This window comes from Trematomus bernacchii, unplaced genomic scaffold (assembly GCF_902827165.1).
Source record: "Trematomus bernacchii unplaced genomic scaffold, fTreBer1.1, whole genome shotgun sequence".
Lineage (NCBI taxonomy): Eukaryota > Metazoa > Chordata > Actinopteri > Perciformes > Nototheniidae > Trematomus > Trematomus bernacchii.
Window position 1 is genome coordinate 5,671,420 of NW_022987851.1, and position 23,231 is coordinate 5,694,650.

The 23,231-nt window shown below is 39.2% G+C and overlaps 1 protein-coding gene across 1 annotated transcript in view; it reads left to right on the forward strand.

The window, feature by feature from the left end:
* The first annotated feature begins 14,696 nt into the window (after positions 1 to 14,696).
* Positions 14,697 to 23,231, forward strand: part of cntn5 (contactin 5) — a 79,184-nt gene continuing 70,649 nt past the window's right edge. The window contains exons 1-3 of the mRNA XM_034112951.1: positions 14,697 to 14,865; positions 21,076 to 21,199; positions 21,308 to 21,483. Coding sequence (XP_033968842.1) covers positions 14,712 to 14,865; positions 21,076 to 21,199; positions 21,308 to 21,483 — 454 coding nt within the window. The 5' untranslated portion in view covers positions 14,697 to 14,711. The remainder of the gene's footprint in view (positions 14,866 to 21,075; positions 21,200 to 21,307; positions 21,484 to 23,231) is intronic.

Sequence of the window (23,231 nt, forward strand, 5' to 3'; positions counted from 1 at the left end):
CAATAAATAACAAAGAAGACCTTTGACCGGCACTTTTCTAATTTTGTCCGGAAGATTTAAACTTTAACGGACATCTTGACCGGCGAAAGAAACTGAAACTGAAACTCTGCCGCACGGTCCCCTCGTTCCTTGGAAGAGGCGGAGAGGTGGGTGTTTGTCATCTGCTGGTGGACTAACCGGAGAGAATTACAGTGCTTGCCTCAACGGGGAGGGATTGCATTGAATTAAAGCAGCGGGAGCAAACGCTTGCCTCGGGGAGGGAGAAAGAAAGCCACAGCGGAGAATAAACAGAAGGGTAACCATGGTAACTATGGGCGGGAAGTCTTCTTCGCTGCTTTTGTGGCAGACTACAGCGCCACTTACAGGCCTGGCATATGTACTACAGCGTCTCCAGCGCTTTCGAGCGGCAATGGCCGGCCGTGGCCCAACCCCACATTCCCCTGATAGGTGGAGAGTTGGCCCAATAGCCGTAGCGCCACTTCTGTGACGTCATTGAAGTGTTCAAATCTGGATCCGTTTTTATCAGATCCGTTGCAGCCCCTTTTTTAGAGATTTGGGTATGGAGGAAAATAGAGAGGGTTGTGTTTTCTGACACTTGGTGAGTTCCCTGGAACACCGGGGACACATATTCATGTATAAAAGACGTACAAAAGTGCATTTTGCATGATAGGTCCCCTTTAAGGAATATATTTTATTAAGAAAAAGGTCTGCGTAATGTTTGTTCAGTGTCATTTATTCTCAGCAGCAGCAACTCATTTGCTATAAGACTAAGGACTATTTTGCTATTTACAAAATAATATTAATACTGAGCATAAATGTACTGGAACCACAAACACAAAAAGGCTTGTGCTTGTAATAAGTGTGTGGTGTTTTTGATTGTCATGTAATTCATCTACCGTTTCACGTATTACTTGCTTTGAAGTGCATAATCATATAAAGCAGAGCATGTGTGTAAAACGGAACACTTGCAGTTGCAGTAGGTTTGTGTGTATAACATATATTCAGACATTACACAGAAATTGTGAATTTATGGTTGTTGATAAAATGTTCAACAACTCATTGCATAGCTAGTGCTGTGTATTACATAATGCAGGGGTGTCAAACTCAATTTCATCGCGGGCCACATCAGCATTATGGTTGCCCTCAAAGGGCCGGTTGTAATTTTAACACTATATAAATATACATATATAAATATCAAAATAATGTTTTATACTGTATAACAATATTGCCTCTGCATTGGAGTATTATTGGTTTTGGCAATAACTACGTCTGAAAGCACATGGTTGTGCATTAATGTATTGTGCACGTAGACACAAAAATACTGTATGTGGGCTCAGACTAACATTTCACTCTCTTACTGTTACATAAATCCCATGAATTTATGAAATTTAGTTAGCCTCATCATATCTTATCAAAAAGAGATACAATGTTTGTGAAATCTATTTTTTGTGAATAATAAAGTATTTTTCTTTTGTATATCAAGCATTATTTAAGTAGGCTATATTTCATTTGAATTCAGCAATAATATTTGAATAGTCTGAAAGCCAAGACTTTGAGAACCCCCTGTCCCAGATCCTGCTGTGTTACTATCACCTGTCACTCACTATTTCAGTAAGCAGTGAGTGGGGGGGGGGGGCGGCGGCGTGTTGAGGAGGAACAGAGTGAGAGGGGACAGGGATCGCGGAAGTTTTCCTCCTTCCTTTACAAACTTTACACAAGTATTTATAAGTATTTATCGTCTGAATATAGCAAAAAGACGTTCATACTCTGCAAGCCAAGACCTCATATATTGTAATCAACCAGAAACCGGAATAACCGTAACGCGAGTTTTTCTAAAACATAATAAATCCATGTGTGTCTCTGAGCCGCAGCAACACCGACTGATTCTTAAAGAGCGGGTCATTATGTCTGTTTGTTCTGGGACTGGAGTTGCTTGTCTCGGTTGCTGAAGCAGACTTTGCTCCGTGTTTGGTGTCTCTGTGCCGCTGTAAATTATGTTCCTTCAACTCTGTGTCACTCACAGTCACACACTGGTCACTCACCGCCCTCAGAGTGCCGCTGCTGATAGGAAGTCGCTTCAGTGCGCACGTCACAAAACGAAATGCATTTTGGGACATGCAGTTTATGGGCAACGTGCTTAAACGGCATGTAACCGTATAATAAACTGTTTATATTCTTTGCGAGCTCTCGCGGGCCACATAAAATGACGTGGCGGGCCACATTTGGCCCGCGGGCCTTGAGTTTGACACGTCTGACATAATGTATCTGATTCTATCAAATGTGCGATTATACGCTGTTTAACAATCGTTATGATGTATTTGAGAATACTGCAGGTAGAGTTCGGGAAAGCACCATGGACCATGTTCAATTTAAAAATATATATATTTTGAATAATGCCTTTGACCCATTTACACTATGTTCTAAGAATAACAGAAAACACACTGCCTCTGGTGACTTCACAGGCTTCTCTTTTTGATTTGTAAATTATTTCAGAGGTAATAAAAACCGCTGTTCCATAGAGTGCCATAGTGACGCGTCCTAAAACCCGGAAGTAAACTCCTTCCGGTTCCTTCGACAAAAAAGCAATGCAATTTCTCCATAGGTTTTTGGAAAATAGCTCGAAATAAGGTCTGTGGTTGACACACATTTAAGAGACGGATCACGTTTTGTGCAGCCGGATAATATCCACATGTCTACGCTACTTTTATAATTTTCGAATCATAAATCTAGTCGCCAGAAGCAAAATGCTAACGTTATGCTATAAACGAACTACAGCAGGGTCGCTGCTTCAACGTCACGCCAACTTAAGATCCATATTCAAACATACAGATTCTAAATGGTACAAGTTGAAGCGTTTGTTTGAACAGTTTGCAGGAGGCAGGTACTTGCTTTCAAGCAGAACAGGGCAAAACAAACTTAGCGGGAGTGTTTATGTGTTCGGTCTAATGACGTAAAACGGCCTGGACAACTTCTGTAGTCTTATTCAGCCACATGTTAACAACCATCGTTTTTCAGACACGTAAACTCTTCAAAAATCACCAGTGGGGTCACTGCTGATGTATTTAATGTCGTAGAACAAAACGTGATCTGTCTCGTAAATGTGTTTCAACCACAGACCTTATTTCCAGCTATTTTCCAAAATCCTATGGAGAAATTGCATTGCTTTTTGGCGAAGGAACCGGAAGTGGTAAAATGCTAACTTACTTCCGGGTTTTAGGACGCGTCACTGTGGCACTCTATTCAGGATCACCTTTATGACCCACATGTATTGATCCAAACAAAAAATGTAATTGAATGAGATTAGGGTGAGGGAGTGGAGTTCTACAGTGTGCTTCTGTATGTGCTAACAAGAGGTATCTCCTCCTTACCATTGATGTTTTGTGTTTTCCCCTGTTTGTAGGCACAGCTTTAATGAAGAGGCGGACCTGCTAACATTCTTGCAGTAGGGACCCACTTCAACAAGTATGGGGTCACCATGGAAACCAATTCTCCTCCTGTCAATCATCAGTGGCCTTTCAGGTAAGAAATTCAAAAGGCAGTGTTGAGAGATGTTGAGATATAATGGTTGTACGGAATATTCCTTCTAAAAGCACGGATATTAGAAGAATTTGACAGAGCACAGTGACATCTACTGTAATAACATGACAGCAGTGCATGTGACACAGCTGGGAGATCATTATTTATGCATGTGAGAAGTGTCTTTTCACTGATTAGAAGTGAAGATGCCATGGCTCGTTGAGCATTACCTTTCTTTTAGGCGTCTGAGTCTCAGGTATTTGACAGGGTTTACATAACTTTACAGAAAATAAAGGTGGCTGTAAACATCTCTTAGAAAAAGCATCAGCCAGTGACAAGGCCACAGACCTCCCTACTTGCATAACATCATTTGAATAGCAGGGTTGATAAGCCTGACACATACTGCTTGATAAGTAGGAAAATATTCTCCATTAGTGCCCGGTATATATCGAAACAGGGCTCTGCTTCATCCACTGAGTTCTCTGTTTAAATATATCTTCTGGTGCGATTAGCAGTGAATGCACAATTTGAAGTTCCAGATCAAGTGTCTCTCCTGGTCAGTCTAGATCATGTGTTTGCCAGTCTAATGGATTCTGTACTTTTTAATGGTTCTTTCAACCCACCAGACGAGGTTCCTGTACTCTGTGGCTCTCTGAGCTTTGATTCTGGGTGTCAAACACTCAGCTGGTCTGCTCATTAAACCATACTATTAAATAGAAACAACTTTAAAGTCTCTGGGGACGCTTAGATTCTTAAAATAATGTGAACATTACTAGACTAGATCGACTTTAATTTTTTGTAATATATGTTGGGAATGACACTTTGGAAGGGCAAAATAAAAAGAGGTTAACAAGGTCCCGCACTACCATACTTAACGTTGCCATATTTTGAAAGGTGACACTGCAACAGGTTTTTTAGCCTGCTGTTTTAGTGTCGTTGTCATGGCAAGCATCACATTGGCACCATTAATAGCTCTCTAAAGTATTTTAAAGGGCAAAGTCAGTATGAGGTACTAGAACTAAGGTTATTCATTGTAACCCCGGTTCTGTGGAATCTCAAACAATGTCACACTGCTGCTCTTTCAGTCACTGCCTTTGATGAAGCTGTCATTGTGTAAGACAACTATTGTTTTTCTCTAGGACTGTTTGGAAGGGATAAACCATATTGTGTATACTACAGCGATTCATTTTCATCCATGTCTTTGTCATTTCATTGGCATTTCGAAAGGTAATATTTGTTTTCTCAAGAACCACAAATACGTTATTCCTATTATTAGTGTCCTCTCTTTGATTCATGGTGTTTTATATTCAAGACAGTGTAAATAGATGTTTTTATTCACATACCTAACTTGTTGTACAGTGTTACGGCTTGGACCATTGGGTCATAGTAATTGAAATCGTCCTGCATAGACAGGCTAATAATGCAATGTATAAAATCAACAATGCAAAGAACATTGTTTTTCACAGTGACACATCTTTGTTCCAGGATAAGGAGCTGTGTTAGGCTTTTATAAAGTAAAACACTTGTATGAGGGCTGCCAGTGATAAGCCAATTTGGCATAAAATGCTGCATGTTGTAATTTGTATATATTCTTTTCTACATGTACTCTAAGGGATCACAGGCCTGCGGTTTTGTTTGGATAAGCACTTAGAACGTAGCTGTATAATCGTGAGCATTTTTTCGTTGTGTAAATGTTGCCTCCCAAAGGACTTTGTGAAATTGATTCAAGAAATGGGGAGGCTACATAAGGATATTTTTAATCTTCACAGAAAATGGACTATAATGACAAAACAAGAGTCTTAAATGTCCATAATTGTGTATTATTCTCCAATGTCATATTTATTTTGTCACCCCTACCTACAAGGACCATCTGGCTCCAAAGATACGGCAGAGAACATAACAGTGTGTTTGATATAAGAACATTTCAAGTAATGATCTAATAATTACATTTGCATTCTTTAAAGACACTATGCAATTACCGCTACGATAATGGCCTCCAAAGAGAATGGAACAAAGACCTTTGATGTTTCTTCTGGTAAACTACAGTACTGACAATTGAACTCCTAGATCCTGGACGGTCCTTTAAGCAGATCAAGACATAGGCTGCATCTCACTTCTCTTAACTTTAATCTTTGCGTCCCTCACTTGCATCTTTTCCTTGCGTCTAACCCCTAGATTCCACCGGGTCCGTCTGCGCCGCGTTACGGCCGCGTTACGGCTGCACCGCGGCGCTCACGGCGCTCGCGGCCACTCTAGTCAATGGGTGCTATTCCACCACACGCGGCGCGTTACGGCTCAGAAGCGTCCCAGAAGCGTCTCGGCGCAGGGCTCCTCTAAAATTAGGATGAATCCTATTTTTGACGCGACGCAGCCGTAACGTAATGTCAGGCAGGCAGGAAGTGGAACGTTCAGAGCATATATAGCATATACACACAAACAAACTTCTTTCAAGTAGGAGGAGAAATGCCAGCGTTCTCCTCACACACAGGCACTGTGTAAATTATATATAGAATAATTATGATGATGAATGCATTTTTTTACCACTAAAATACAGCAACACATCTTTGATTCATGTCGTTTATAACTGGAATATTACAGTTATTATTAACTTTGTCTGTACAAAGTAGCTTGTCCAGGAAATATGCCCAAATCAACAAAAACTGCGAGCCGGCAGGCAAGACGCTCCGCTTCTGAAATGCTTCTGAAACGCGCCTGGTAGGGTATGACGCCGGAGGAGGCCGGACCAAAACCGCAAGGAAACCACGAGAAGGGAGAAGAAGCAGGGAAATTAGTTTTAAGAGCAATGGGACGTCCTTTCCTCCGGAGCGTCATGTGAAGCGACGTCCGTTTGTGATGACACCGCACAGCTGATCGTCTGACAGCAGCCAGCTCTGTCCCCGTTTTATTCACAAACACCCCCGCCTCTGTTAGTACACATTTACTGACATAAACATTTGTATCATCTGTTGTAGACCCAAATACCGGTAAGTAAAATAACTAATTCTCAAAAAAGATAAACGCCATTCTTAAAATGTATAAACGAACAATAGTTTGATTAATATTGATTTGAGTGCACAAAAGAATGAACATTATTGAGAGAATAAAAAGATATATGTTATCTATCAAAACCCAGTTAGATTAACATTCATTGGATTGTCCACTTTGTTGTTCAGATATATCACATATTTTTAACTAAATTATACATTAATTGAAACAAAACACTGTATAAACTGAGAAGTGACTCCCGTGAGTTTCATGTGTTTTCTACACAAACTGCTCTCATGTCAAGAAGCATCAGATCAGTGCATGCGTTGCATCGTCCAATCAGTGAGCGATACACAGTAAGGGGGGGGGGGCGAGTGGCTGAGGATTTCACCGGAGGATGGTCTGGTGGTTCCTCGATTATCGCTCCTCCGTTATCGCTCCTCGATCCTCGCTCCTCGATCCTCGGTCCTCCGGCACAAATAAGGGCAATGGGACGCTACTCAAGATGGCGCAGACAAATCAACTTCCGGTGATACAGAGGAGCGAGGAAATGGGAAATAAGTAACCTGAGATGCAGCCAAAGTTGTCTAAAATGGAATTCCTCAAGGGGAAGCAATGACTGCTTTTCTCTGATTGACATGTCACCATCTGTGTGCAGCCACCATCTTATAGTCTCAAGTATAAAGAAATATAAGAAACACATATTTTTCTTTGTTTTTGTTTCAAGCATTAAGGAGTTCAAAATGGACCTTAAATGGTTTTGATACCATTATGTGGAAAAACATCCAGTCAGTCCTAGTCAATCAGACTGAAGAATGACTCATATACTGTCAAATACATTAAAAGAAAGAATTAATTCCTCTGCAAAGTGTAAACAATATCACATTTGTCAGACTTACACAATCACTGTAAAGTACTGAATGGTAATTACAGTACTGCAGAACTCTTCTAATTGTTTCATAAAGTTTGAAACATCATGCAAATAGTTTAGTATTTCTTATAAACTCTCAAAGTTCATTGAACCTATAAAAAAGCATTGGAGGATTTCTGTGTATCAACACTTTAAGTGGTTTATAAAGTTAATAAACAGAGTCTTGGTAGCTTTTGCAGTTAATTTGTTTCAGTTGAGTTCATTCCATCCATTGATTATTTGTGTACTTCGGATTTGGTTCTGTGGTACCTTGGATGCATCAATTTGACAGCATTTGCTCTGACTGTTCATTAAAGGTATCTCAGCTTACTCCTGTCATATTGACTCCTGATGTCTGCTGCTTTGCAATGTAATGGGCTTTTTTCTTATATCACTTTATTTGGGGATTTATTTTTCTACCCTTACATTTGAAACTCATGTACTGTAGAGATAAATACGTGACAATGTCTACTTATGTCCTCAGAACTGTCACTTCCGCCATCAAAGATAAGAATATATGCATTTCCTGGAGACCAAGTGTCTGAGACAAACTGGATGTGAGTTTTAATTAAACCAATAAATGTTCACTCCTGAACCATTGGTAACAATAATATTATTCTGGTGCAATGATTTATGGTCACAATATCCAGGAAATAAAACATTGAAGACAATACAATGTAATAGACATAGAACAACAATAAAATACAACACCATTCATCTGTATCCTCCTTTGGCATTTATTGACTTAACCCAAGCAATGACATCTCTTAACTACTTCCTATATTAGACAGATGGCTCTTAGTGGACCTTTATCAGATCTCCTGAAGAAACTTGTATTTCCGGTAATCATCATCATCTATCCTCCCATTAACAGCGGAGCACCGTCTTATCAATATTACAGAACACATCTGTCAAATTAGTGTTTCACCATTTCGTCTGCATCATCATGGAAATACAGTTTTTTTTTATGTGAAACAAAACCACAATGTTGAGTGTTGAGTCAATGGATTCTGATTTCTAGGGAGTGTTATTTACTTTAGCCAAAAATAATTTCTAATGTTGGACCATGGGTTAGAAGGAAAATCTATAAAAGTTGTGCTTTTTCCACTTGAGTCAAAACAGCGCTTTGAGCTGAGTACGCTTTTAGAGATCACAACTGTCAGAAATGTGTCACATTTTAGTGAGAGTGCCGCACTTCAAATTGGTTTCAATAATATCAGCAGGAGCCATGAGCAGCCTCTCCCAGGGGCGTAATGCAGGCTTTGTCTGTTATGATACTTCTGGAATGATGGCTTGTGAAACTGATTATTGACCTGCTCTTCTCTGAATATTCTGCAAAATGCTCATTTTGAAGAACATTTGGGAGTTTTTCTATCCGCTGCAAGTGTCTAAGGGTGTTGTATGATGTACATATTGTAAGGCATCCTGATGTGTGATATTGTGCTTAATTTGATTGATTTATTAAAGACAATAGCTATCCAGTTCTATTTCATTTTCCTCTCTACCTGCCTCAACTGGCCATTCCTTATTCATTCATAGATATTTAAATCACGCAGTCGCAGAGAGGCAGCACAATTTGATTTCTCTCATGTTAAAGTGGGCTGGGCAGGAAAGATGTCTGGGGCCATTTCTTTCCTCCCCCCAGTCCGCCTCTGATTGAAATACAATGTAGCTCGGAGTGTTAAGTGTGGAATGGTAATTCAACTGCTTCTCAGCTAACTCTGAGGTATCTCAATATTAAAAGTGTGTTGCAGGGAATTTAGATGTGTGCTGCTGTATAAGTGATGCATGAAGTCATTTCCACCAAGGGCAAAAGAGTCGCGCACTAGAAATATGGTTGCATATAGGGAAATGGAGGAGGATTTGTATGCACTACACAGAGCTGGACCATGCACTGAATATATTTCTGTGATTGTATTCCTTGATAAATACACATTAAAATACAGAGCTTTGTTAAAAGTTGCTCTCAAGCAAAGAGGTTAACTGCAGTTCCCAAAGGCCCAACAGCCTACTAACCCACACAACATATAATCAATGCCTAAAAGGATGATAAGTAGTTGCAACTCTGCAGGTTTTTTTATTTTTGTGTCTACACAAACTTTGGGATCTATTTTTGGGTCCCACCACCAGGGACCCAATGGATTTTCTCCAACTGGCAGGAGGAGTGGCGACCGCCTCTCAACTCACAACTTGAGCCCAGAAATCGAAATGAAAAAAAGGAGAAACACTGTTGATATCTGTAAGGATGAGAAGTAGGGCTCAATATTCAAGTCTTGGCTGTAAAGCCTCTCCGGTGTGTTCGGTGATCAACACTATAATGATTACCTGGGGATTTTGAGTTTGGCATTTCATTGTACACGATTACATAAAGTAAGCCTGTGTACTGACGCCAAAGTCTTGATATCAACAGCCACACAGCGAGAAGGCAACAACAAACGTTTGTTGTCAATTGATTAATATGTTATATTCAAATAAATGTGTGACATCCAATTTTGCTTCATGTAACTGCAGAATTATGTTGAATATCAGCTATTGGCATTACATTAAAACAATAGGTGACAGAGCAAGCTGGGGTATTTCTATACTTCCCATTAAGAGACATGACAACATAATACTAGAGCTGCAATGATTGGTTGTCAAATTGAAAGACAGACAAATAACCGGTTACTTTTTTGATAATAAGAACATGTGGTTTTAATTGCTGCTAGTAATTTTTCATGGAAAGATGTCTGTAAATGTTTTTTTATCCTATCAAATATAGAGATTTCCATATTTTCTCCATTTTATATCAAACTAAACTGAATACATTTGGATTAAACACAGTCACTTTAAAACAACCACTTCGAATTCTGAGAAACATTTATTTTACTATTTTCTGACATTTTTAGGACCAAAACCATCAATCAGGAAAATAATGTGCAGATAAACGATAATGAAAATAATGGATAGTTTGCAGCGCTACATTATAGCATACATCATATAACTCCAGTGTGTCTCTATCTTAACTCTGGCAAGGTTGAAGCAGCTCATGCAATCTCAATTTTAAACCTCGGATCAGGAAAAGAGACAGGGTTTTTAGTAAGTAGTCAACTGTGATAGGAGGTGAGCTGAGGTTGCCATATGATGGATGGATTGTTCTATATGGTAATGATATTCCGCTGAATAAATGGTCTCAAGCATAATCAGCTTCAGTCAATATAATCTCTCTGTGAAGGTCTCCATTAAATCTCACAGGCTATGGATAATCATGTCCATCTACTTGAGTCCCCATGAGCGTCTCACCTACTTACTGTATGTTATTCTAATTAATTTCTTCCCTCTACGGTCTTCCATTGGCTGGAGAAAAAGCCAGGAGACTCGCACATTGTCTCCCGAGCTGTGCCAACCCAATGACCGAACACACGTAGATGAGTTTCTCACTGTTCCCCAGGTCTCCCCTATAGTCTGCTTAAAACAGTTCATCTTCCTGTGGCCGCACCTTCACCTCTGCTGGTAGTTCAGATGTTCCCTCCTCGTCTTTGCGCCATATAAGTCTCCCTCAGTTGGTCATGACTTTGTTTATCGCTGAATTCATGTAATCAAACGGTCATCTCCATTTGAGTAAGACACACATTGTAACATGATAAGACAACGGAACGATGGTTGGCTTTTTGTTCTTTGTTCAAGTATAAAATGGCCCTTGTCTCCTTTGGTGATGTTATCGGGAAGGCTGGTGTTAAGACCTGAACGATCACCGTTGAATTGTGCTCTGAGAGTTCCCTAAAGCGCGCAGTGGCAGCCCTTTCAACAACAATGAGTGTTTCTGATTGTGCACCCGCTGAAAGATAGGGATCAGCGGGATCTGCAAGGGTCATTGCTTTTATCAGATGAAGGTGACAGCTGACAAGAGCAAGTGCCTGTCGGCTTCAGTAGTCAAACAAATAAAATAGACTTTTCTTTTTTCAGCAGGTTGTATTTGTCAGGGCCCAAGCCTTTGAATGTTGTTTTCCTGGAATAAAGGAAAAGGACCTTTTATGATTTGCACAATATGCAACATGTATAAGCTTATGTTTACAGAATAACCCTGTATGAAGTATAAGTAAAGACTCATAAAATAATAGACCGGAAGAATGTGATTGTATTTATTATTTATCCACAACATGGAATAAAAGGTATGGATGGATGGATGGATGGATGGATGGATGGAATAAAAGGCCAAAGCTATTTCAAGTTCTTCTTTTTTTCTTCAAGATTCCCTCATGAGTTGAATGTACATGTTTGAATGAACACTGAAATGCTTTCAATGTTTGTGTTTTCATGGAAAAAACCGTAAGCAACCAACAGTAATGCAGAAACTGTAATTCTGTATGAAAAAGAACCAGCATTTATTTTTTATTTACTTTCCCTGTCCAATGTTTTCTCAGGGCTCGGATTCTAAGTATTCATTTGGCCTTATTCAGGTTGCAATGCTTCAATTACAAAAACCAAATGAGAGTTTTTGCCCTGGACTGTATTTTAAATGAATAAAGTCAGTGCCGCTGTCATCTTATAACAGGATACATTTATTTGAACACACTCTGTTACATGTCATCACTGCTCTGTTGTTCTGATGACATCTATACTGTACATGGTGCACCACTACCCTGCTGAGGCTTCTCACATATTCAATGTGGAGAAATGGGATGAGTAGTGGGATGTGGTAAAGCCCCTCAATCCAAAGTGTCATGGCAGTTGTTTGAAGAGTTAGTCAAACTATAGGGGACAATACATAGCTCAGAATGAATCATTCATTTACCATGATTTTTTATTCCTTTTTTTTGGATTATGCACATAACCAACTTACAGCAGTTAACATTGTCAACAAAAATAAATGCCTATTATGTTAAATCAATAACCGTGTTACCTCCCCTTTTTCTGCTGGCATTAGTGATTCCATCTGCGAGAGACAAAAGTGTGATGTTTTCCAACTAGACAAATTTTGGTTGAATTTGGGAATACAGTGCAGCCTTTAAAGAGTGTCATCTTGAGAGCGTGGGCCCGATCGCCTGGCCTTCATGGTAATTGCTGATTGCAGCTTATCTCGAGAAGTGCTCATCCAAACAACTTTGACTGGCTGTTCTGAAGCAACACAATCCCCGCCATGTGTTGTAATCGATCAGAATGAACTGTTTTCAGACCAATTGAAAGACAAGTCAGGCAAGACGGGCAGACAGGCAGCTAGACAGGGACTACCATTCCTAATGAAGGACTGTGTGTCAGGGCATGAATTGTGAAAAGTACAATTGGTGATTGTGATTTTCTTAGGAAATTTGTCATTTCCTTACACTACCTGTTTTGATAATTGATGTTCTTTTTCAAACATCCTACACAAATTGACCTCAATAGAAGGTAGGGGGCAACACCGGTTAAACCGAACTGCCTGAAACCATGCAGTGAGTCAGCATTCTAATGCTCAGGAGCCTTTACATTGCAAAAGAAAGATGGAAAAACAGAAATAGGTAAACACATTTGAACAACTAATGTAATGTAAACAAGAATTTACAGAAATAAATAACACATATTCATAAGGAAAACAGTAGCAACAAAAAAAAGGCAATTACTGATAATAAAAAAGGTTCTAGAAAAGCCGTAGCCATGTTTTTTTTGTTTAGTCAACCGTGAGCTAGGCAGCAGGAAAATAGTCGACTCCTCAATCCAGCTGATTCTCAGCAAGATAAATGATTAAACTGAGTGCCAACCAACTACTAATTGCTTTGCTTATCAATTTTCAAACTCACAATACCTTTAATTTTGAACGTTGTTCCATATTCTGCTTCTCCCCATAATGCAATACAGTAATTGCCTGCTCCCCATGTGTAGATAGGAGTACTTTCGCTGCTGACAACTCCCCAAGGGCACATAATTATTTCTCAGTTTTGTTCAGTTCTTTTATAGCACGTTATCATGTCGTGCAAAAACACTCACACCGCGCCTTTGCAGAGCTCTGATAGACTCTTGCTGGGCTTCCAGCTTCTAGTGTTTTGCATTTTTTTTAAAGCAGAATTAGTTCCATATCAGCAGTGGGTTTTAGCTTTTTCTTTCAGCTGTATTGCACAGCCGCTTTTGGAAAATACTTACTGATGATCAGCTGTCACGGCTGGACTAATTGTGCGTGTAATCTTGAGTTGTTACATTTATAGTATCATAAAAGACAATACTGGCACATTAGCCTACTTAAAGTGGATTGAATACCTCAAAAGTGAGTAGTAGAAGAATACAGTGACTGAAATCTGCAGTGACAGCCTCGAGTGTAGTTTACATTTCAGAGAGGATATTTGTGAACCTCCGGTGACTCGTACTTTAAAGGATACAGTTTCTCACTCTGCCTGTTACACATTTTGTTCAATTTGAGGCTTTGATGACAGTGGTTTTCAGAGTGTCTTGTAAGATGTGTATGTTTCCACCTAAGGAATACCTCTAATGGTGAATATGTTACTGTACATGCTCCAGAAAAAGACTGACTGTTTTGAAGCCAAATGGAAAATACTCCAAGCATTGTTATAGAAATGAAAAAAAAAAGGTATTCACTATTTGAGGTATTTATTGATCATTTAAATTATTTTAAACAGGTGTCTTTGTGTTCATCTGGAATGCTTGCTCTGTCAAATGGATCTCAGGCTTATGAAAGGAATTATTATAGACTCAACAAGGCTTTAAAGCTTCAAATGTTCACCTTTTTGCCTGGATGTAGATATGTATTCAGAAATCCTTGACATCACGGATACTTTTTCAACAGTATGTGCTTTTTCAGCAGACTGTAGGAAATGATTTTAGGTTTTTCCACCTAGCTGTCTCTGAATTGTGACACCTCCTTATCCTGCTGTCTCTACTCTTTGTTTCTGTTCAGCAAGATCCCCGCATGTAGAAAACTATTTTTTGCAAACTATTGTTTATATAGTATCAAGGGAAACCGGATGGTTAAGAGTACTATCAAATACAGAGGCATTTGCAGAACAATTTATTTTATTTTTGAAGATTCATTTAAGACACTTTTCCAAGACACAATTCTTTGACCAAATTCTTGTCACATTTGACTAGTAAACCAATCTTACTCAAATGGCTATCTGTTTAGAATAGGAATCCCTCTGTTACTAGTCCTTCAGTTTTGATGCATGACATTTAAAAAAAAAAACAACTGAGGAAGGGATCACTCTCCCAGGATGACAAACAATACCAAAACCACAGAATATTTGATCTAACTCGGCACTGTGTTTCTTATTTTCCTCCAGACCTTGCGAGAGCTGTTGCAGCACGGCCTATATCATATGCAGCAGTATTACGAATGAAAGCCGACAGCTCGTCAGTGCTGGGCTCTCGCAGCAGACCTCGACAGCACCACGGTGGTGGGCTGGGGACTCCTGACTGGCCTGCTTTCTCCAGTCATCCCCTGTCAGCCCTGAGTCTGCTCAGCTCTCAGGAGAACTACAGAAGTGAAGGTAAAGCTAATGGTGCGGGCAAACCTCCTGTTTGTTTGCTCTTCTCTGAACCAAAATCTTAAAGTTTTTGGGGTTTGTTAAAGTTTACACTTACTTCGCATTAAAAGTTGAATAACCTCACAAATAGATGACTAATACTGACATTTGTAAACTTTCTTTTAATTTACTTAATCATCTCAGCCAAGGATAATGAAGGTATCATTTGCCAACTGTAGTGTTCATTAGGTAAGAAAGCGGGGGAAGAGAAGCTAATTATCCGTTATTTTGTTAAAAGTTATTGCTATCTGAAATGTCAAGATGTGCCTCGTCCCATACCAAAAGTGGATTTTGAAGTCCCCCATTTCTTTTTCTGGTAAAGGAATTTTCAGATAGTGCGAACAGAAAGTGTTACTTGAGTTCAGATGACATTGTTCCGACGTGTCAAAATGAACCAAAGTAAAAGAGAGGATACTCCATAGTTGGGGAAGATACACACTCCAAACATGATTGGTGTTATGGCACTCGGCTATCTCTACCAACACTCTGCTCACTTCATGTGTGCAGGCTTCCTGTCTGTTTGGATTGGTCTGGAAATGAATCTCATCTATCCATCATCACCGTGCATGGTCTGCAGTGGCCAGGGTCATGCCCTCTGTGAAATTGAGGTGGGATCATGGCAATATCCAGCTCTCTCCGTGTACCTGTCAGTACAGAAACTATAGATATGATGGATATCTTTGTCAAAAGGGAAGATTTAATATCGAAGTGTGGAATCACACTGTCATAAATCTACTTGGGTCATTTGCTCACATCCTGACTTACAGTATGAATAATTCTCGAGGATATAATGACATGTTGATAATTTAATATACGATTAATCACGCCATGCTTTTTGCATCCCAAGTGCTTCATTAATGGAAATCTGAAGTAGCTCCTGAATTGGCAGGACACATTGAGAGTTATGGGTTGATCACAATTAAAACAGGAAGAATTAAGGAATGAAATTGTTTTATTTTTCTCTCTGGAGTTTCAGACTTTCCCTATTTTCTAGCTTTTTGCCCCTACCCCAATCTTCCTATCTTTCTGACAGCACTATCACTACGTAGCCATCAAACGACTTGCGTCTCTATGACCAAGGTGAGAGTAATGTCTCTCCATTGTCAGTGGTGACAAGAGCATTATACCATAGCACTGGATTGATGTTCGGTGGATGAAATGGATGCCAAAAAGTAATACACCTTTGGCGGCTTAAAGGGAATATTGCTTTTTTGGGTTCTGTGACTGACAGATGGCCATGGCACTTGAAGTTAAGTGATGTGTTTGTAGTTTGTACACACACACACACAAAACACACACACAGACCATATGTCCTTAAGCACCGATATGTGGCTCTTTCATCTGACTCTTTAATGTTTTCAAATGTTAACAGATATATTGGAGGTGGATACAGCTTCAAATATTAGCAGAAAATAAGAATAACGTTGTCAGCCACATACATTTACATATAGAAACACCTCCTTTGATGAAAAGGAAATCCAAAACAGTTAGTTTTATTTTTCAGCTGAATCAAAAGCCATAGCTTTTTTCATGTCTCTCTGCAGTTTATTTACTAATTTAGATTTGGTTCACCTATGAAAATAATTTAAAAAAGTAGAGAATAATGATTTGAAAAAACGTTATAGGAAAGTTTGCCCTTTTTTATGCAACAACGCCCAATTTTATTGAAATAATCAATGGGAAAATATAGGACAGAGTGGAACTGAAAGTCCACGTATTGAATGATATATAATTATTAGCAGTTAATGACTACCTGCAGTCTTTGACCCACAGACATCAGCAGACACTTGTTATCTGCATTGGTGATCCTCTGCTGGGCCGCGGTGGCACCTTCACTTGTTCTTTGTTTAAACTGAACCCCTAGTATTTCGTTTGAAGTTGAAATCATTTCATCATACATCATAGCCCACCCCACTCAACATGCTAATTGGTGTCAGGTGGATCATTCTTGAATTGTTGAAAACAGTATGAATAGATAGAGAGATTAACACAAAAATGGAGTGCTATATTTCTTATTACTTAGAAACCATACAAGCACTGAATTGCTTTTGTTTATCTGCACAGCAAGTGTTACAACTTCATATCGGTTCATTTCCTCCAATCTTATTTCAAAGCCTTTTATTTCCCAGTCGAGCAGTTCATTGATGCAAAAGGGTTGGCAAGATGTACATACCCTGATAAAAAAACAAACACATGATTATTTTTCCGTCATCATATTATTCCTAAATAGTGAGAACTACTAAAGACTGATGATATTAATTCCCAAAGAAATGCCATTGAAGCGTAAATGCTTAATAATATGATGACGTCTTTTAAAACAAACAGCATGCACATACTGCCAGAAATGCACCTGCTGCATAGTGCTATCACTAAGACCTCCACATATTTTACTGTCTGTTTACTTGGCTTATATTCTTCATAAATTAATTATCTCACAGAGAAATAATTATTCCGAAATACACAAGATTCAGCTGTCTAGTAGAATCAGAAAATCCGAGGAGCAATATACCTAGAAACAGGAAGCCTTCTACAATAAGTACATCACTTGTGTGTTAACATCTAGATCAAAGAGTAAAAGCACTCTAAAGGAGCAGAAGAAATTGCAACAGGGACTGTGAAGCAGAAAATACTGGAGCGGCAAGCATATCGATATGTGGGCGCATTTGTGTCGAGGAGAGTTTGAATCCTACGTGAAACCACTTTAAATCAACAAGAGCACCTTACTGTAGATCAGGAAACTTCATGGCTTAGGTCAGGGGTCGGCAACCTGCGGCTCTTTAAGCCCTCTGCTCTGGCTCCCTTGAGTTTAGACATAAATCAGAAGGAAATTAAATAGAAGTATTTGTAGGACTATTTAAATGTTGTTGCGCGGTTGAAAATGTTTCGTATCTTGTATTTTGAGGTGATACTGTGACACATAAATAAAAAACGGTTTTAATTAGGTCAACTAAAATATGCGTCACATCCTGCTACTGTCCCGCGCCAGCGCCTTTTCTTGCAGGAGAATAACCTGACCCCCGGCTCGATGAGCGAACTATGGATAAATCAAAGAAAAGAAAAGTATCGGAGGAACACAGGATTGAATTCTGCGTGGACAGAGTTATCTGCTTTCAAGCAAACGATGCTTACCGGTATGTTTGATATGTAGAGAGAAGTTCTTAAAGGTGCTGCAGCCTCTACGTATGGAGGTGTGTGGCGGAGTGGATTGTGCGTTGGTGTTCGGATCAGGTTCAAACCCCACTGCAGTCAGCATGTCGTTGTGTCCCTGGGCAAGACACTTCACCCCAAATTGCTCCTGTGGGGATTGCCCACAGTATTGAGTATGTAAGTCGCTTTGGATAAAAGCGTCTAACAAGTGACATGTAACGTATGGAGGAAAAAAACGGAAGAGGAAGACAGCTGACGATCTTCAGTCATAATTCAATCAGTAAACTCTTTTTAGGGTGCAGATAGGTTTTATTTTAATTGTATTATTTTTCCTTCAAATGTGCAGTGGACTCCCCAAGTGCTGTGTTTAATTTATTTTAAAGTAGGCCTGTGCATTTTTTGTATTCTCCTTATAAGAGTTCTTTGTTTCTTATTAGAGGTTAACAGTTTTATAATGTAATACATAATAAATGCAAAAAAACTGTAGTTTTTGTCTATGATATAACAATAAATACAACTTTATAAGCTATCAAATATGTTTTGCGGCTCCAGACAAAACAAATTGTTGGAAAAGGGGGCAAAATGGCTCTTTTGGTCAAAAAGGTTGCAGACCCCTGGCTTAGGTGTACTCATAGCTGTAATGTAGGTATTTATATCACTTCAACAATATTATATTATATATGCCAGCTTTAAATGGCCTCCTGCAGCAAAAACATATACCAATAATAAACGTTTTATAATAATTGTATCACATTCTGTAACACATATTAGCAACCCAATTTATTGCTAGGAAGTAACCAATGTAATCTAATTTGTAAATGTTTTTTTTTTTTTTAATGTTAAGTATTAATCAGGCCTTGGAACTACTTTCCTGTGTAATCTAAACTATTGGACCGTAGAATCTTGTCACTTTTATGTTTTCCATAATGATATTGTATGGTGTCTTTCAATTATATATTTACAATTCTGACAACAATGATGTATATACCAGTGTAGAAAATGACTTGATTTATGTAGAACTCTCCCTCCATTTGTATGCCATTAAAGCCTATTTGATGAGGGTTATCTGATTCTAGTGTGCATGTTCCTCTTCACTTTGTATGGCCATGGTTAGTAGCAACTCCTCCTGGTAATGTATCACACTGTTTCCATTTGTGCTCCCAGGGCAACACACCCTTCCAGCCACAAACATAAGTGTGTCAGCACGTCAGCACTTCCCTTGCACACAGTATATATAGCACAATTGATAACGGATTGCATCCTATGCCTTGAATTAAAGTTTGTGTACTTTTGAAATACCTGCACTATGCTATGGTATAGACGCTATGAGAAACACAATAATAATGCCCAAGGATAAGAGCCACGTACAGAAAATTCCAAGAATTGACCAATCTCTGAGTCCCAAATGGAGGCAATTTTTACCACAGGCTTGTTCTTTTCTTGCAATTTTGCCTGTAGAGCTAGTAATAAAAATAGAAGTGTGTCACAGAATGTTAGGAGGATAGCAAACAATGTTGCAGCACTGACAAAAAGAGAAGATTGATTACTGTAACATTCCCTTCCTGACAAATACAAAACAAACATATTTTCAGTAGTATGGTGGCAATAACTCTTTTACTCTTTAGATGACAAATAAATCCCTTATTAATGTTACCACTCACTTGGGTTCATACCACTGTTTGAACATATGTAATACACTGTGAATCTGGGTCATAGGCAAGTTTATAGTGGGATACAGGCCACATATGGCAGATGTTTTCACTATCAAACCTGGCCAAGAAATACTACTTCAAAGCTGGAACACAGAGTGTTAGGACTCGTGTTATTAGTGTTGTTGGCTCATTACTTGGCACCTCAAGGCAAACAACAGTCAGCCCAGAAGATGTTACAGTTACCGAATGACACCGTTAGCCTTAAGATACTTTTATCTTGTCTGTGACATTTCCAAACATGGATCATGTCTAACAAATAGGAACAGCCTTGGCGTTTTTGGTCAAGACCGTCCTACCGTTATAAACGTATACATATATATATGTATTATATAATTTAATTTGCCATGTAATAGTATATATTATAACATTGTTATTTTCAATGGGTATTAAATGGTTAAAGAACACACTTCCAATGTTTTATGTTGTTTGTCTTTTTATTGTGTAAGGAAATACTCTCATTTGTTTGGACTAACTTGTCCATAATCATCAGCATTCATGCATAACTATAAGTTCAACATTTTAAAAGCTAGCTGTAGCACGATGACCTTTTTGGTAGGTTCATAAAAATACATTTCTGAGGGCATGGACGTCATGAAATGTTAAAAGATTCAAACAAATGTTTCCAAATGAGACACAAGATGAATCTGCTAGCCAAACCCAAACCTTGCCAGTCTTATCCCTTCTGTTTCTTGAGTGCACCACCAGTTGACCTGGTATTGGCTCACTAGGCCGTGCTCTCCTCTCCCCCCACCTCTCTGCTGCCTTCAGACTCACTAGGCTGTGGGCATTTACTGGCAACAGCACAGCATGAATAATTAGTTATTTTTCAAACATTTGGCTGCCTTAGCCTCAAGGGACTTATACCTCTTCTATCTTAGATTTTCAGCTCCACCATTATGTTTTGCTTTCACTTTTTTTCTCAGTCTTGCTTCACTATTTCTCTAAGTGTCACCAAGCAGGAATGGGAAAAGGGCCAGAGAAAGTAAGAATGGTCAAACCAAAAGTAACTGGCTGGGAGAGAGAGGCTGACAGACATTATATCCAAACAACCTCCAACCAGTTATAGAATAAATCACAAAAGTGTCATTACTTGTCAGAAAACAGGTCTCTGCTGCTTTAATGCTGCTTATGGGTAAGGTCTTATTGTTGTTAATAATTGTATCTCACCATTGAGCCTCTTCTCTTGTTACACTAATGCACTTGCACTAACCAAACTGGGGAATAATAGACATGTAATTGGATGTTTAAAACTGAGCGGCAATCATGTTGTGATAATTGTAATCATCCCTGTCTTTATCTCTCTTTTTCTTCATAGAAAGTGAAGAGTTTGGGCCAGTTTTTATCCACGAGCCTGGCGATGTTATCTTTCCTTTGGATTCTGATGAAAAGAAAGTGATGATGCACTGTGAAGCACGGGGGAATCCACCGCCCACATACAGGTGTGACATATATCTGTCTCTGTCCTGATTGCTCTTGTTCCAATGCAGCTCATTAGCACAGCATTACTCACATATGTAAAAATCCTATATTCTTGTTATGTTTTCCAGCTGGTACATCAATGGGACATCATTGGATGCAGAGGCAGACTATCGCTACAGCTTTATTGATGGAAACTTAATTATTACCAATGCCAGTGAGATCACGGACTATGGGAGGTACCAGTGTAAAGCAGAGAACAGCTTCGGGAACGTCCTGGGTCGAGAAGCTCTTCTGCAGTTTGCATGTGAGTAGACTCTCTATTTATTAATTCAAACATTGCTACAATCTAATAATATATCGTTCTCTGTACAGAAGCGTGTAGCCCTGCGTCCATGTTGGAAAAGTGTATGTTTTCCTTTTGTCAGGGGGTTGAAGTATATGGCTCTCATATAAAACAAAAAATCAGCTGAAAGCTCTTTGTCTCTCTGAGTTAAAATAAACCTGTTTGGTTTCAGGCGTAAATAAACACTTGGCTGTGTACAGTAAGATTTGAGTTCCCATCGGCTCAATCTGATACTGTTGGGTTGCACTGCTAACAGGGTATGTGCCCTCAAAGGCCATGTCTCAATGGTAAATGAGGGCAAAAAGCACATTTCTTCCCCGAGTAATTCTCTGGCCTAACTCCAAAACATCATCTCAGGCTAAGGCGACACACACACAGAGACCAGGGTTACTGTGCTCGGAGGGAAATGCAATGTTGGTTTTCTCTAGTGTTTCCTCTAGAGCAATGAACATAATTGCCTTGTTGGTATGTCTTCAGGGAGCATACTGTGCCCACTCCTTGAAATGTTGCTAAAAGTAAAGGACGTGGTCTCATGTGTTGTTTGGGGACTTGCCGTCATTACAGGAATGACTTAGAAAACAAATGGCTGGAAAAGTCTGAAACAATGTGAAGAGAAAAAAAGGAAATGGATTTCTGCTTTATCAAAGCACTTTTCTCTTCAGGCTAACACAACAAAAGTTGTTGTTTTTTGGTCTTAGTTTGTTGATGATGAAAAAAATCAGAGGAAGAGTTAAATTAAATATAAGCAAGACTGCGTTGGCACTTGGCAGCAGAAACGTCCAGATGGTAATGCTATGACACACGCTTCAAAATATAAAAAAGTGATGCTAGTTTCTGAGGGACAGAAGCTGTACCTCAACATTTACTCTTATCTGTTCTCTCAACTATCCAGATCCCTTCCTCCCCCTCTCTCTACTCAAGTTGTCACATTTGTATGCAAATAAATGAGATTAGCCTTTTTTTCTGATCATTTAACTTGGAGCCTGGAAATGAGCAATAACACATAGACACTCATTTATCAGTTTAAACATCAAGCTGTGACACAGGCAGCTATTTTTAGTTTTGCATAAATACTGTGCATTTGATTCACACTATATCATCCACCAGATTCAAAGTGGGGATATGTGTTATGGTAACAATTCCAATGCACCTTATTTACTGTGCATTTCACTTGATGAAGTTTACAATCCTGTAGTTTCTTTCCACTTCTTTATCTGTTAGTCCAAGGTGACGGCAGTATTCACAGGTGAGTATTTTGCAATTTTGTGTTGTTTTTTCGTCACGCCCCCGGTGTGTGAAGGCCTTTAGTCTGGCACATTAAGATGCAGCACCTGTAATGGCTGCCTGATCCTTGTTCCAAAAAAGCTGAATATATTAGCGTTATCAAAACCACCTTTTTCAAATCCAAATCATTTATTTTTTCTCTGTTTACTCCAAAACAATATTCGCCTCTTGTAAATGTGGACTCTACAAGTCACTCTTCTAAATCGGCCAGGCAGAATCTTGGTCTAAGCTTATGAAGGCTTAGGCAGAGGGTGTGTTTGGGGTCATGTTGGCTGATTGGCAGGTGTGTCAACTGAGATGATGGCCACTTGTTTGTCACACATCAGCTTCACCCAGCCCACCTTTCCACAAAAATTTGATTTTCTAGTTCTAATGACAGACAGACCAGTCAGTATCCTTTCATTGAGGGAATGACAGGTTGTTTT